This window comes from Anolis sagrei, chromosome 1 (genome assembly GCF_037176765.1).
Source record: "Anolis sagrei isolate rAnoSag1 chromosome 1, rAnoSag1.mat, whole genome shotgun sequence".
In the NCBI taxonomy this organism is placed as follows: domain Eukaryota; kingdom Metazoa; phylum Chordata; class Lepidosauria; order Squamata; family Dactyloidae; genus Anolis; species Anolis sagrei.
Genome location: NC_090021.1, coordinates 199,210,221 through 199,225,617, shown reverse-complemented (window position 1 = coordinate 199,225,617; position 15,397 = coordinate 199,210,221). Strand labels below are relative to the sequence as shown.

Genomic DNA, 15,397 nt, shown 5'->3' with positions numbered 1-15,397 from the left:
CAGTATCTGATTAATTCTCCACAAACCAGAGTTTTCCTGGTTTGTGGTGAATTAATTGCAGGTTGCCCAGAACATCATCTAGACAGCCCCCTTTTTATTGCAGATGTTTCCACAATAAAGGGGCTGTCTGGATGCGCCCTAAGAGGTGATGGTCATGATGTAGAAGTAGGTATGTTGGCTATGCAACAAAATCATTTTTTGCGATATAGGCATTTTTGGTGGTACAACCGAGTATCCATTATCCGAAATGCTTGGGACCAAACATGTTTCAAATTTAGGCATTTTTAAAATTATGGAATGTATTTTTGCTATTTTTTTATTTCCAATTGTAAGTGTGTTTTGGGGCTGTAGTCCGAGTGCCCTCAGCAAGAATGGGAATTGCTACCATTAAATTCCACCTGGAGTGAAATTCTGCAATAGGTTAGAGGCCTCCTAACTGAAGAAATCATTCAAGGATTTTTAAGAAAGACAAAAATATTTTGAAAACATTTAAGAAACCTCAGCAGAGTTCTGCACTGACGGCCATGGTTAAAATAGTTGAAGATGTCATTTTAAGGATCAGACACTTAAGACAGGAGACTATCAATATAGATTTTCCTTCCTTTGTAAAGTTCCTGCACTAATGGAACTGTCGCTGCCTGCAGATTACTTACCGAGCCCACATAATCACCCCGTTAATTAGTCTCATTCCATGTTATATTTGCGTAATTTCAACTTTCCCAGAGCTGTAATTTTGCCTCCCTTTACCAATTAGAGCAGCTGTATTCTAATTACATTACCAACAAAAAAAGCTCATTAATGTCTCCTAATTGGCAGTGTTTCGAAAATCCTTTAGCTAATTTTAATATTTTCTAAAGAGTTCCTACCAAAGTTTAATTTAATCATCCAAAACAGCTTGGCAGTGGCATTTAGATAAAAGATGTGTCTATTTTCTTTGAAGGAAAAAAAATAATCTCTTTTCACAGGGAGAAAATCAAATTGAGCTAAAAGGAAAAAAAGAGTACAATAGTAGCAAAAGTTAACTTCTGAAGGTTTCAACTCACTAGAGCTGGCAGGAAAGACTTTGGGGTCTCTCACAATCATGCTGGGGCATTGGTGGGAATTGCTGGCCAAATTCTATTCTTCAATCACTATTTCTTCTGTCAAATAGTTCATTTTATCTTTAATCCCCAACTAATGAAAAACTAATACAGGCAGTCCCCGGGTTGTGAACAAGATAGGTTCATAGCTTTGTTCTTAAGTTGAATATGTATGTAACTTGGTACTTTTAAAAATGTAAATCCGTATATAGTTTTGGATAGCATAGGTTTCCTGACATTAAGTCTAGTTTTGTCTGACTTTGCGAAGTGGTGCTCATCTCCATTTCTAAGCCGAAGAGTTGGTGTTGTTCATAGACACCTCCAAGGTCATGTTGCCAGCAGGACTGCATCAAGCACCATTACCTTCCCTCAGAAGCAGTACCTACTGATCTACTCACATTTGCATATTTTCAAACTGCTAGGTTGGCAGAAGCCGGGCCTAACAGAGGGCGCTCACCCTGCTTCTCTGATTCAAAACTGCCAACCTTTCGGTCGGTGAGCTCAGCAGCTAACCCATTTAAACAGCTGCGCAATCAAGGGGCACTTTTGGATAGCATAGGGAAGGATTAATACTCCTGTAATGGGTGTTTTGACGTCTGTGCCCGTTCAGGAGATTCCACCTCACTTTCCATCCCTGTAATGGTTAGATTTTAAAATTTGTTGTAGAAACAAGGAATGCTGATAGAAACTTCAGTAGAGACACCTTTTCCCCATGATAACTCTTCCAAGAGTGAATTTCCCTTTCTAGGGGTAAATTTCCTCTCACTTCCTGTTGTCTCACCTCTGTTTGTAACTAGGAGTGGTATGTAAGTTGGATGTTTGTAATTTGGGGAATGCCTGTAATGGACTGCCATGGATTGAACATTTTTGAAAAGTATTCTTCATGGTCAGAAGTAGTAGTGCCCTTGACTTCACAAAGTACATCAGTGGTGGCACTCCAGACATTTTTGGACTGCAGGATTGGTAGTTTAGAGAAACGGGAGAGCTGTATTGGTACCTCACCGAAGCACAAATTCCCGTATATCATTGTAAAATAGGTGGAATCATAGTGGTATAACTGTATAGAGTTATATCACTTACTTGTGTCCTCCACTCTATCATTTCATTTCGTTCTCCTGCTCCCTCTAAACTTAAAACTGCTTAAGGACTGTGATATAACTTGATTTTAAGTCTTCTGAAACTCAAATCCAGAAAAGGGGGATGATTATTCAAATGAAAATGCGGATCATAGTAGTTTGTTGCCTCCCAGATCACAAGGAAGCACTTGGCTATGACTGATAACCGAAGTGGAGAGCTGGGTGGACTGAGAGCAAAAAAGAAGAAAAGGAGAGGAACATTAATAGCCACATTTTCCAAAAAAAGCAGAAAATACAATACAATCTCTCTTAGCTTTGGCCTTGTGATCTTAGAATGAAATAAAACCCTGGATCTTCAAGTCAGAGCTTGAGATATGATAGCCATGGGCATTGTTATTATTTGTGTCCTTCAGGCTACTGTTACAAAATATCTGCTAGCCAAAAGTTGTAGACCTACAATTATAACAGATCAACTTGAAAACAACCCATTGACTATGTATTATGGCATTACACTTAATGAGTTATATTAGACCTTTTCCAGGGCTTATACAAGTTTTGAGCTGATATAAGTTTTGCCTTTTCTATGTGGTTCCTAAATTTTTGCATTACTAAAGTACTTTCCAAGTGCTATGTGCAATTAAGTCAGCTTCACCGACATAGCTTTATGAATGGGAGACATCAATGAACCCTAGTCATCAACAGCTTGCTTAGGTCATGTAAACCAGGGCTGTGGCTTCTTTGATTGAGTCAACCCACTCATTTTGTGATCTTTTGTATTTAATGGTGTATCTGGACCGGGCTTTAGCACAGCTGGTTAATCACCAGAAGTAATAAATCTTATCAATCAAAAGGTTGGCTGTTCAAGGCCCGGGTATTAGTGAGCACCTGACCTTCAACCCAGCTTACTGTCCACCTAAGCAATGCAAAAACAGTTGTGAGTAGAGAAATTAGGCATTGTTTAAGTGGGGAGGTATTTTACGGCACTATAAAGGAAATATCCGAAAATGCCAACAATCAAAGGAAGGAGGAAATCTGTGATCAAGGGCTCTTTGTCAGAGAGGATGAAGTGACAGCATCTCCTGGGGCTGGAATCGAGCACAACCTCCAGGACATCAAAATTGAGAAAGATACTGACATAATACCTCTATCTGTTGTCTGTCCTGTCTGTTTAACAGCATTGAATGTTTGCTATGTATGTGTTCTGTCATCTGCCCTGAGCCCCCTTTGGGGTGAGAAGCGCGGAATATAAATGTTGTAAATAAATAAATAAATCTGTACACTCAAGGATCTAATATATTACCTTCATGGCTGCTCTTCCAAAGCTATAGTATTCATTTTGATTAATATTTGAGCCAAGGCATAGAAACAAATGTATTGATGTTTTACTTGCTTTAAAGTTATGTAAGTTGCTTGTGATCACTATTTTTGTTTTCTTAATAATCAGTGGAACCCCTTTTGTATTCCTTATTTAACTTTCCTCAATAGGCATTCCAATGCTTTGCTATTTTCTGTAAATCATATTGTATCATCAACATATTTCACATTGTTGATATGCCTTCTTCCACTTTTAGTAACTCTTTTTGCAGGTCACTCCTTTATGGCCTTGTTCCTTCACGGATACATCTATGTGGCATGTTGGAATAAATTTTAGGTTCAATTTGAGGTTTGAGGATGAGAAAGAAACAGGATGTGAAGTCTTTAAAATAGTTGTTTTATTCTTATTGTTCCTTTGTTTACTAACAAATAAACATACCTGAACAAAATGTCATATGATCTGCTGATGCAGAAATGTCACTAAGAGACTATAAATACGAAGCCTTCCCTAATTTTCACTTTCTTATTTTACTTTGAAAATAGATGATCTGTGCCGCTAACATGGCTTCCACAGCCGAGCATGCCACCATTCTCTTTGTGAAGGCAGGTCCGGGAGGAAGAAAACATCTTCTTAAGGCAGGGAAAAACACTGCTTCAGGAAATGGGTCATATGGATGTAGAGGTGCTTAAGAGAAAGGCCTGGGATCGCATGGTTCTCGTCAGCATACCACTGAAAAGAAAGAGAAACATTAAGGATCTCATCACACTAGAGTATGGATCCACTTTAATTTCAGTTTCTGCCTTCTGCAAAATTTTGGGGCTTGTAGTTTAAGGAGGGGGCTTTAAACTGATTTTATAATTGTTGTTTTTTTGTGATTTTTTTGTAAGTGTTGTCTTGTGTTAATTCATATTTCTATTGTCATAAATGTTGATATATGTTGTGTATGTTATGGCACTATTAGGTGCTGTTCTGGAAGCCGCCCTGAGTTCCTTCTGGGAGATGGCGGTGGGACATTTTTCATTGTGTCAGAAGTGACTTGGGAATATCACTTTTGGTGATGCAAGTCACTTCTGGTGTGAGAGAATTGACGGTCTACAAAGACATTGCCCAGGGGATGCCCAGATGTGTTACCATCCTGTGGGAGGCTTCTCTCATGTCTTTGCATGGGAAGCTGGAGCTGACAGACAGGAACTCACCCCATCTCATGGATTTGAACTGCTGACCTCAATAGGCATTCCAATGCTTTGTTATTTTCTGTAAATCATATTGTATCATCAACATATTTCACATTGTTGATATGCCTTCTTCCACTTTTAGTAACTCTTTTTCCAGGTCACTCCTTTATGGCCTTGTTCCTTCATGGATACATCTATGTGACATGTTGGAAGGTCAGCAGTTCAACCAGCTCAAGGGAGGTCAGCAGTTCAACCAGCTCAAGGGTTCAACCAGCTCAAGGGTTTAACCCATTGCACCACTATGGCTACTATGGTGGTCGGATATAAATAAAATTATTATTATTATTATTATTATTATTATTATTATTATTATTATTATTCTGTTCTCCTAAACCCAGGCTGTAGCATCATATTGTTATTAGCACTATACATTAATCCTTAAATATCTTAATATCTATCTACCATGGCTTGGAAATCCACTTGTGCATTGACTAAGGCTTTGGAGATCTGTGCCGAGTTCTGAAAATGAACATTATCTGAAACAAAAGAAAAAGATGTGGAATTAAGAAGATGACTGATTAAAATAAAGAAAGAAAAAAGAATCCAACCCACACAACTGACAAATATCAGAAAGCACACAAACGTGGTGCGTTAGATTCATGTCATGTCTTATCAAGCTCCACCACAGGCATGATCAACAATGAGTCAGCACCGCTTGATGTGCCGGATGGAAAATGGAAATGTGTCTGAAAGTACTGACCCATAGAGAAAAATGCTTAATGTTTCTTAAAACAAAGTGACTCTCTCTCGGGAGATGAGTACTGGCTTTTCATAAACCTCACCATCTGCCGTTCCATGGATGAGAAGGTAATCCACATTATGAAAGTTCTCAGCCCTTGCCATCACTGTTGAGTTCTGCAAAGTGGGGGAGACAATGAACCATTCAATGGTTGCCAAGTACAAAAGGATGGGTGACTTTGTTCATTGTTAGCTGCCCTGTACCACTGTGAAGCCACTAAGACATTAAGTAAGCAGTTCTTACATACTGTTGAAAAATGTTTCTCACATCATAAGCTTTGCTAGCTGAGTCTACACTCAGGGGGCATCTATACCATTAATGAAGTTGGACATGACTTTAACTACCATGACTCCATGCTAGGTATCCTGGGATTTGTATTTTGGTGATGTGTCAGCGATTTGGCAGATAAGGCTTTTTTTTTCATGTCAGGAGTGACTTGAGAAACTACAAGTCACTTCTGGTATGAGAGAATTGGCTGTCTGCAAGGCCGTTGCCCAGGGGATGCCAGGATGTTTTGATGTTTTACCATCCTTATTTATTTATTTATTTACTTATATACCGCTGTTCTCAGCCTGAAGGCGACTCACAGCGGTTCGAAGGCGACTCACAGCCAGCATGACTACATCCTTGGGGGAGGCTTCTCTCATGTCCCTGCATGGGAAGCTGGAGCTGACAGAGGGAGCTTATCCACACCCCTCCTGGATTCGAATCTGTGACCTGTCGGTCTTCAGCCCTTCTGACACAAGAGTTTAACTCATTGTGCCACCGGGGACTCCAGCAGATAAGGCTAAAGACCTTATAAAACTACAACTCTTGGGATTCCACAGCATTGAGCAATAGTAGTTAAAAATGGTGTCAAACTTACTCTGTAGTGTTCAAGATTGTCTGATTCTGTTGGAAGACCCATAAATCGTTCTGTGTAGATGGATGCTAAAATGCACAAGATAAAGAAGATGGTATGATTTACAGACAAAGCTGTGATACAATATAAAATATACATGTAACAGAAAATACGTTGCACAGCGGACTCCTGCTATCTGCTATGTCTTAGTTCCAGGATCCTCCATAGATACAAAAATGCACAGATGCTCAATTCCCACTAAATACAATGGCATAGTAAAATGGTGTCCCTTATTTTAAAAAATAACAAAATCAAAGTTTGCTTTTTTTGGATTTTTTTAAGGTGGAGGGAATATTTTCAAGCCATGGATGGTAAAATCTATGGATTCATAATTTGTGGATATGGATACAGAAGAATCTTTGATGTAGTTGGATCATAACTTCTCATAATCTCAACAAAACATGTCAAAAGTTTTAGTTGTCAGGACATTTACTTAGACTTGTGAGTTACGAGGCACAAGCCATTAGATAGAAAATATATAGCAGCCCAATGCAGACGATACTATTGTTAGGTAGATTCTTGTCGCACTGAGCTCATTGGGCCATTATTAAAACATAGCAGATTGTTAGTTATTTAATTTGTTACAACTGTATGTGCATTTTATTTTAAGAGGACTAGATGTATGTTGCATGTTGTATGTTATGTCTGCATTGTTTGTTTTTGATAAGGTCAATTGGCTAATCAATAAAAATTATTGTTGTTACAACTGTAAAATACACCTGCGTGTGTGTTTTACCACTTACTGTGCTGCAAAATCAAGCAGCTTTGCCAGATTTGTTTAGAATTGCAAATGGTGGGAGATGCGGTTTATTTCCCACCATTTGCACAGTTAAACACTGTGGCTACCAGTGTTTAACTCTGGCAGCTACAGTTCCTGTTGTATTTAGAGCATATATATACATATATACTTGAGTATAAGCTGACCTGAATATAAGCCGAGGCATCTTATTATAGCACAAAAAACTGGGTAAACATATATTGACTTGAGTATAAGTCGAGGGTGGAAAATGCAGCAGCTACTGGTAAATTTCAAAATAAAAATAGATACAAATAACATTACATTAATTGAGGCATTACGTTAAATGCTTTTGAATATTTACATAAAACTGTAATTTAAGATAAAACCGTCCAACTCTGATTAAACCATTATTCTAACCTTCTTCAATGTAAATGTGCTTACATATCATTCCAATAATAATAGAGTAAAATAATAAATGTAATAAAAACAGAGTAAAATAATGTAAATGTAGTAATGATAATATTAAATAGAGTAAAATAACAAATGTAATAATAGTAATAGAGTGAAATAATAAATGTCATAGTAATAAAAACTGAGTAAAATATTACATGTAATAAAAATAATAGAGTAAAATAATGTAAATATAATAATGATAATAATAATAGAGTAAAACAACAACAATAATAATAACAACAACAACAGAGTAAAATAATAAATAACTTTGACTCGAGCAAGACTGAGTTGAGCCCCACAAACATGTAATACTGGCAAACTATTTGGTGAATTTTATTTGTAATTTTCATTCTGGTTGCACAACTTAAATACACAATTTCAATAATAGCCTTAACTGTGCTAACTTCCCTGCCTAAACTAGGGCTTGCAAAACTGTGGCTCTTCAGGAGCCCTTCCACACAGCCCTTTATCCCACGGTATCAAAGCAGAAAATCCCACATTATCTGAGTAGGGACTCTGCTAATCTAGGTCAAAACAGGTATTGTGGGATTTTCTGCCTTGATATTCTGGGATAAAGGGCTGTGTGGAAGGGCCCCAGGTTTTTGTTGTTGTTGTGTGCCTTCAAGTCATTTCTGACTTATGGTGACCCTAAGGCAGTGGTACTCAACCTGTGGGTCCCCAGGTGTTTTGGCCTACAACTCCCAGAAATCCCAGCCAGTTTACCAGTGGTTAGGATTTTTGGGAGATGAAGATCAAAACATCTGAAGGCCCACAGATTGAGAACCACTGTCCTAAGGCAAAACTTCAACGAGATTTTCCGAGGCTATATGATGTGGCTAAGATCACCCACATGGCCGAGTGGAACTTCAAACCCTGTTCCCCAGAGTCCTAATCCAATAGCTACATGCCATGTTGGGTCCAGAGTTTATTGACCAACCAGCACAGCTAGTGGCAGAACACACTTACCTAATGGAGCTGATGAGAGCCAATCTTTCCCATTTCTGATTTAAATTGGTTTTCCCTTTAATTGCCATCCATAGCCATAGCTCCAAGAGCATCTTGAACAGAGATATGGTGACTTTTTGGCTGAACAGGATGATGATTGGGTTGCTGTAAGTTTTCCGGGCTGTATGGCCATGTCCCAGCAGCATTCTCACCTGAAGTTTCGCCCACATCTGTGGCAGGCATCCTCAGAGGTTGTGAGGTCTGTTGGAAACTAGGCAAGGGAGGTTTATATATCTGTGGAATGCCCAGGATGGGAGAAAGAATTCTTGTCTGCTTGAGGCAAGTGTGAATGTTGCAATTAGCCACCTTGATTAGCATTGAATGGCCTTGTAGCTTCAATGCTAATCATTATTCTTATTTTTCTTATTAAAAATCTTTTGTTAATTATTTTATGATACCTATTTTTCTTAACAATCTTTTGTTAATTATTTATTATTCTTATTTTTATTAACAACACTTTTACTGTGTTTTAAGAAAATCTGTAATAAAACAACTTAACAAACCACCACATGATAGATTAGGGTTCAATTTTAAAATAAATTGCTGATTCCAAGAATCTGTTTTGAGGTGAGATTGCGGCTCTTGTCAATTTTGCAGCTGTGACCAAGCATTTCGCAGTGACCCAGTTTCTGAAATAATTCGCTGTTTGTGCCTGGCTTTAAAGGGCTGATGGTTGCCATCATTTTTTCCGTACCATAATATTCCCAGCTGGAGACGGGAGCGACAGCTATTCCACACTGAAAGACACCTGTGCCAGATCCAAGTGCCAGCGAAGCTACGTAGCCACCGTAGGACTGGAAAAAAGAAGAGGGAAGTTAATACACTGCTGTAAAGCTCTTGCTCTCTAAGAATCCAAGTAGTAAAATGTAGAAGCCAAGGAAAGTATTTGTTTTGGCAGCCAAGGCTTCTCCTGAATCATTCTCTGCCAAGCAGATGACCAAACAGAGCCTGGCACAAGATCTCTCACTTCTCATTTACACAGTATCTTTATGGATTTGATTCACTGGTGCAACTATCTATACCTATATATTTTATAACAGGGATGGACAACTGAAAACAGGCCAGGGGCCATTTTTCCTTCTTGTGTCCATCTGGGTAGGCCATGGTGGCCCATTTCAGTGATGTAATTTTGGTTGATATTTCAGCAAGATTTTGGCATAGGTGGTGGGGAGGCTGATAAAGGTTAGGGAAGAGAACTTTCATCTTTTTATGAGGTTTTGAGAGATTTGGGGGGAAAGTCACCTCAAAATACGATTGGAAAAATAACTGGGGGGGGGGGGTCTGATGGGTAGGAACTTCTGGGAAAGTTTCATTTAGGGATCTCAAGTGGTCTCACGTGGGGCACACTTTGTCCGCTACAGTTTTATAACAATGCCTCTCTCAATAACAGTGAGAGGCACAATTTTATAAGAGAAAAGCTGCAACAAACCAGTTTTCTATTTTCTGTTGTAATACTAGAAGCCAGAGCCACCCACTGCAAAATGTAGGACAGGTGCAAGAAAGTACTTTTCTACAATGGGCACAATTAAACAAAGAAATACACTTTATGGATCATATACCCTTCAACTGTCCTTATTTGGGAGGGAATGTCCAAATTAATTTCCTGCTATCCCACTTTTCCATCTGCTTTTGAAAATGTCCCAGTTTATCTCTCTCTTCCTACCTCATTCTATGATTCTCTCTTCAGCTTACTGAAATTGTTGCAAACGGAGTTCAAAATGCAAAAGCAGGGGACTATGGATCCTGCCCTTCCTGTTGCAGGCAGCTACTCCTATTATTTATTTATTTACTATATTTATACCCCACCCTCTCTCACCCCGATGGGGACTTAGAGCATCTTACAAGTAGGCAACAATTCAATGCCTCATAAACAGACACACAAATAAAATAAACATATACATTAAAAACCATAACATTAAAAAAATCTAAACATTAAAACCAATTATTAAAACCATACAATCCAAAATCATAGTCCAGGAGCCATTACAGTCACACCTGCACTTATTCCATATCCACTTATTGCATTGAGATTACTGTCTAAAGGCTTGGTCCCACAGCCAAGTTTTTAATTTCTTTCTAAATTTCAGGAGGAATAGAGCTGATCTGATTTTGCTGGGGAGGGGCTTCCACAGCTGAGGGGCCACCTCTGAGAAGAACCTGTCTCTTGTCCCCACCAACTGCCACCTGCGAAGGAGGTGGGACCAAGAGCAGAGTCTCCCCAGAAGATCTTAACCTTCTAGCCTGTGTGTTCTTCCTCATAAATAACTTAAGCCATCCTGACCACACTTTGGTTTTGCTTGGCCACACATATCCTAGTTTTCATTTGTGGCTAGTTCTAAATAGGAATTAGATGGACTTATGGAAGGTATGTCAGTCAATACTGACTAGTTTTTATATGAAGCTCTCCAGAGAAGCCGAGTACAGTAGTATGTTGGGGGGGGGGGCAGACCCAGAAATGTACCATTGCACTCTATTCCATTTGCTGGCTTACTTGAAACATCTGGTTGGCCCCTGAGGTAACATAATGTTGACATAAATAGGTTTTTGATCCAAAGCAGTGTAATTTTCATGGGGTTGTTAAATCTTCCCCATTTACCTATGTGGAGTCAAGTCCAGGGGCAGCACCAGTGGATGGGAAGCCCTGAAGATGTCTTTGTAATATCTTTTTAGTGGCAGATATACAGACAATGCACAGACTAGCAGGTGACTACTTTTTGGCATCATGTGTGTGTGTTAGGGGGAGAAGGTTGTTCTAGATCCTTAGGAACCTATTGGGACTGTAGTGCTGCTGGGTTTGCTGCTCTCAGTCCAAGTTCCCTGCCACCCTTGCAGTTGTCACAGGAATTCAATGGCAACCGCAGAAGCTCCCTCTTGCACAAGCGGCTTTCTCCAGTAGCTAGCTTAAGTTGGTACTTATGCTGGCTGTGGACAAGGTGCAAACTCTCAGCCCACTGAAAGGATTAACATTTTCTCTTACATAAACACTGAAAAGCCAGGGCTGCCCTGAGATGTCAGGCTGCAACTTCCAGCTCTCATGACTACTGGACAGGGCTTCTGAAAAGTGTAGACCTACAGCATCTAAAGGGCAACAGGATTGTCACCCGGATGTGTGAGCAAACAGCAACAAAGCACCAGCTGCTAAGGGGTCCACCCCACTGACAACATACTACTTGGCTTCTCAGCAAGTGCCATCTCAGTAGGAGCCCAGCCAATAAATCACATAGGCATTGACAAGATGCTGGCATGTCATCTCTAAATAAAGACTTGGATCATGAGCATACAGTGCCTTTGCTCACAGACCTCAAGGCATGTAATGGAACAAGCACCACACATCCCACACAGTTATGCAATCCCTCATTGCTTGATCCCACCCACCCTCCCGAAAGGTTTAGCTGCCTGTCATCAGCACTCCTGGGTGGGGCGCTCTCTGGCTCTCCCACTTGTTGTCTGCATGTCCTGTCCTAGTGTAACCTAAACAGAGAGGAACTGGGAAGGAATTGAAGTTCATAGATGGAAGAGCAGACATAAGGGAGACTGAGGAGATAGTGTCTTAGCAAAGCTGGGGTGGAGTAGAGCGTGACAATAAGAGAAGGCAATGAGCAACACGGGATGGCTTGAAGGAAAATGAACTTCTAGTCTATCACTAGAGGTTTGAATTAGGGTCACTGAATTCTGCCAGAAGATAGTGTTAATTGGCTTCCCAGGATGTTTTGTTATTCACAGCAGTTTTTGTGCATAGCTAGTGTTAATATTTATTTATTTACTTTATTGATACCCTGCCTTTCTCACCCCACAGGGAACTTAAAGCGGCTTAAAAACTCGGCAATATTGTCCAAACTTCTTCCATTTAATTTCTTTCTGATCCACTGTCTACAATTACACTACAAACCAGATGTATAACTATGTATAGGTAAATAATGCTTCATGCATCTGATGAAGAGAGCTACAGTCCATTAAAGTTCACATTTAATATATAGTAGTTTATTTTTAAAGCACAATGTTATTTTATGTATTTTATTCTGTGTTATAAATAAACACTTTATAAATTGGGAAAGTGAAGAAGTGATAGAGATAAAATGTGTCTACAGACTTCTGGAAATCACAATAACTGACATATCAGAATAGAGAAAAATAAAATCTATCAGCTGTTGTTTCTAAATGCAATACAATATACAGGTAGTTATATTAAGTGGATATAATCAGAAAATCATGTATCAGAAATGAAGAAGTGCATACAGCACAGGCAAAAGGCAAAATGCCAAAGCTTGGCAGCCTTCAAAATCATTTTAAATTTCACCATGTAACTAGTAGGAGGCTGTGAAAAACAGTTCCTACTTTACCAGGAGATTTAACAAGCAGAAGTCAGAGCCTGAGTCTGAAAAATTTAACAACCTTTATCTTTAAAAAGAAAACAAATATTCCCCAAGCACTTTTGCTTGCAACAGTAAAATGTATGTATGGAAACAACAGCATTAACCCCACAATATGAATTGGTGTGATTTTGTCTTTACAAGTCAAGGGATAATCTAGTTTCTGTAGAATCTGGACTATGGTTCCCAGATTTGCCAAGCTAACGAAACCTATCACCATGTTGCCTGGAGGATTCTGGTAGCTGAAGCCCAAAATAATTGTTCCAAGCTCTGCTTAGATCGGAACTTTCCAAACGATATATCGTAACACACTAGTGCGTTGGCTGAATTTAATGAGAAATGACAACAATTTTGGAAATGTCTGTCATTATTATATATATTTTTCAAGTAATATATTGTGACTCGATTCATTTCGTTATTATAGCCACTGGTGGAACAATGGGTTAAACCCTTGTGCCAGCAGGACTGCTGACCGACAGGTCAGTGAGTCAAATCCAGGGAGAGTGAATGAGCTCCCTCTGTCAGCTCCAGCTCCCTATGCAGTGACATAAGAGAAGCCTCCCACAAGGATGATAAAACAGCAAACATCCAGGTGTCCTCTGGGCAACATCCTTGCAAATAGCCAATTGTCTCACACCAGAAACGACTTACAGTTTTTCAAGTTGCTCCTGACATGAAAAAAATTAGTCATTACAATGTGTGTGTGTGTGTGTCCTCATTTCTTATAAGGGCTTGGTTTGACCTCTGGTTTGCTAGTAAAACTGAATTACTGTGTCATGAAACGATGCATGGCTAAAAAGTCACTAACATGAAATGTTTGAAAAGCTCTGGCTTAGACTATTAAAACTTGAAGAGTTTTCTTTGCCATTGGCCACCAATCCAAAAACCTCAAGAAATCAAGAAAAAAGAGGGAAAGGCGGTCACCATCCAAACTGCCATATCAGTTATAAGAGGCTGATTTGTTTTGGAAGTTTATGATACCTGCTATATGTTCTTGGGACTTAGCAATTTGGGTGTGCACAAACACACACCCTTTCCCAGATATTAAGCCTAATAATCCAAATGTCTTACAAATGACATAATTTAATCACATCCTGATGTATCCTTGTGGACATAGTTATGTCACCTTTGGACAATAGTCAAATACTTTTATTTCTTAAAAAGAAATGTGTTAATGCAAGAAATTGGCACCAAAACATTAGGCTGATCTCTGAAACCGACTATATAGCATTCCGTTTTGAACATGTTCACTTAAAAAAAAATCTCTCCTTCATTGTGTTTCTGGGCAAACTGCTCTTAGGGAATTTCAGGCCAAAGCAGAACACAGCAATAACAAAGGGGGAGTGACAGACTAAAGGAAAATTTCCCAGAGAAACACCATCAGCTGAAGAGCAAGCGAGAATTAAACTGTTCTTGAGAGATAATCAATCAAAGGCAAAGTAACATTTACAAACAAACCAAAACTGGGCACGATCAAATTGACTGCTGGCTTGTATCCCAGTGAATCTGCAAGCTCTCTAGTTACTCTGATCATCCTGTGGAGCTACTGTTCATCCTACGCTTTTACTCATATAGGATCTTGCTATACTGAAGATACACATGGAAAAAACTAATGCAATTCACACTGAAAGGAAGGCGGATGCCGAAGCAGTGGAAATGGGATTGCCTCCAGAAAAATGATTCAGCTGTTTATGTCCATTTAAAAAAAACAAACACACACACACACATTAGTCATGTATGAACATGTCGAAACCTAATGAAGTAAGTTTTTTTTAAAAAACTATACATACCCAGCCCCATATGGCTATCCTTTTTTCATCAATGAACCCCATGTCTATAAATTTTCTGTTGGGAATAATAAAAAAGAGTCTCATTAGTACAAATAGACAACAAGCAATAGAAAAAAGAAGTGATAAATATTCCTATCGTCACTCCTGCAATTGTTTTGTGGCTGTAGCAAGAATGTAATTTTAATATAAAAAAATGAAATTTGATTAGTCACTACATAGCTAGTAAATGCAAATAATTAAAATGAGGTTTTTAGACTGGCCCCTTCTACACAGCTGAAAAAAACCCTCACATTTTCTGCTTTGAACTGGAATATATGGAAGTGTGGACTCAGATAACCCAGTTCAAAGCAGATATTATGAATTTTCTGCCGATATTCTGGGTTATATGGCTGTGTGGAAGGGCCCTAAGCAAAGAACAATGTCACAGAACCATAGTATGATTATATGTACAACTTAAAAGCAATCAATTATACAGCACTGTACTTTCATCCCATGCCCTGTTCCTTAGCTATAATCCCATTCCCTTGTCTTGTTTACAGTTTGGCCATGTCTTACGGTAGTTGTCACCCTGGGTCATTGGGCATTGTTCTGAGTTTTAAACTGTTGTTTTTATATGCTATTGTTTTTACATTATTGTATTGTACTGCGTGTTTATCTTATGCTTTGTCTCAGCATGTTGTGCCATATGTAAGCCA

The 15,397-nt window shown here is 39.0% G+C and overlaps 1 protein-coding gene across 1 annotated transcript in view; it reads right to left on the bottom strand.

Annotated features, from left to right (window-relative positions):
• Positions 1 to 3,850: 3,850 nt before the first annotated feature.
• Positions 3,851 to 15,397, bottom strand: part of FAP (fibroblast activation protein alpha) — a 61,039-nt gene continuing 49,492 nt past the window's right edge. The window contains exons 21-26 of the mRNA XM_060777907.2: positions 14,703 to 14,757; positions 9,237 to 9,336; positions 6,310 to 6,374; positions 5,488 to 5,560; positions 5,108 to 5,181; positions 3,851 to 4,199 (exon numbers count right to left, since the gene is read on the bottom strand). Coding sequence (XP_060633890.1) covers positions 4,101 to 4,199; positions 5,108 to 5,181; positions 5,488 to 5,560; positions 6,310 to 6,374; positions 9,237 to 9,336; positions 14,703 to 14,757 — 466 coding nt within the window. The 3' untranslated portion in view covers positions 3,851 to 4,100. The remainder of the gene's footprint in view (positions 4,200 to 5,107; positions 5,182 to 5,487; positions 5,561 to 6,309; positions 6,375 to 9,236; positions 9,337 to 14,702; positions 14,758 to 15,397) is intronic.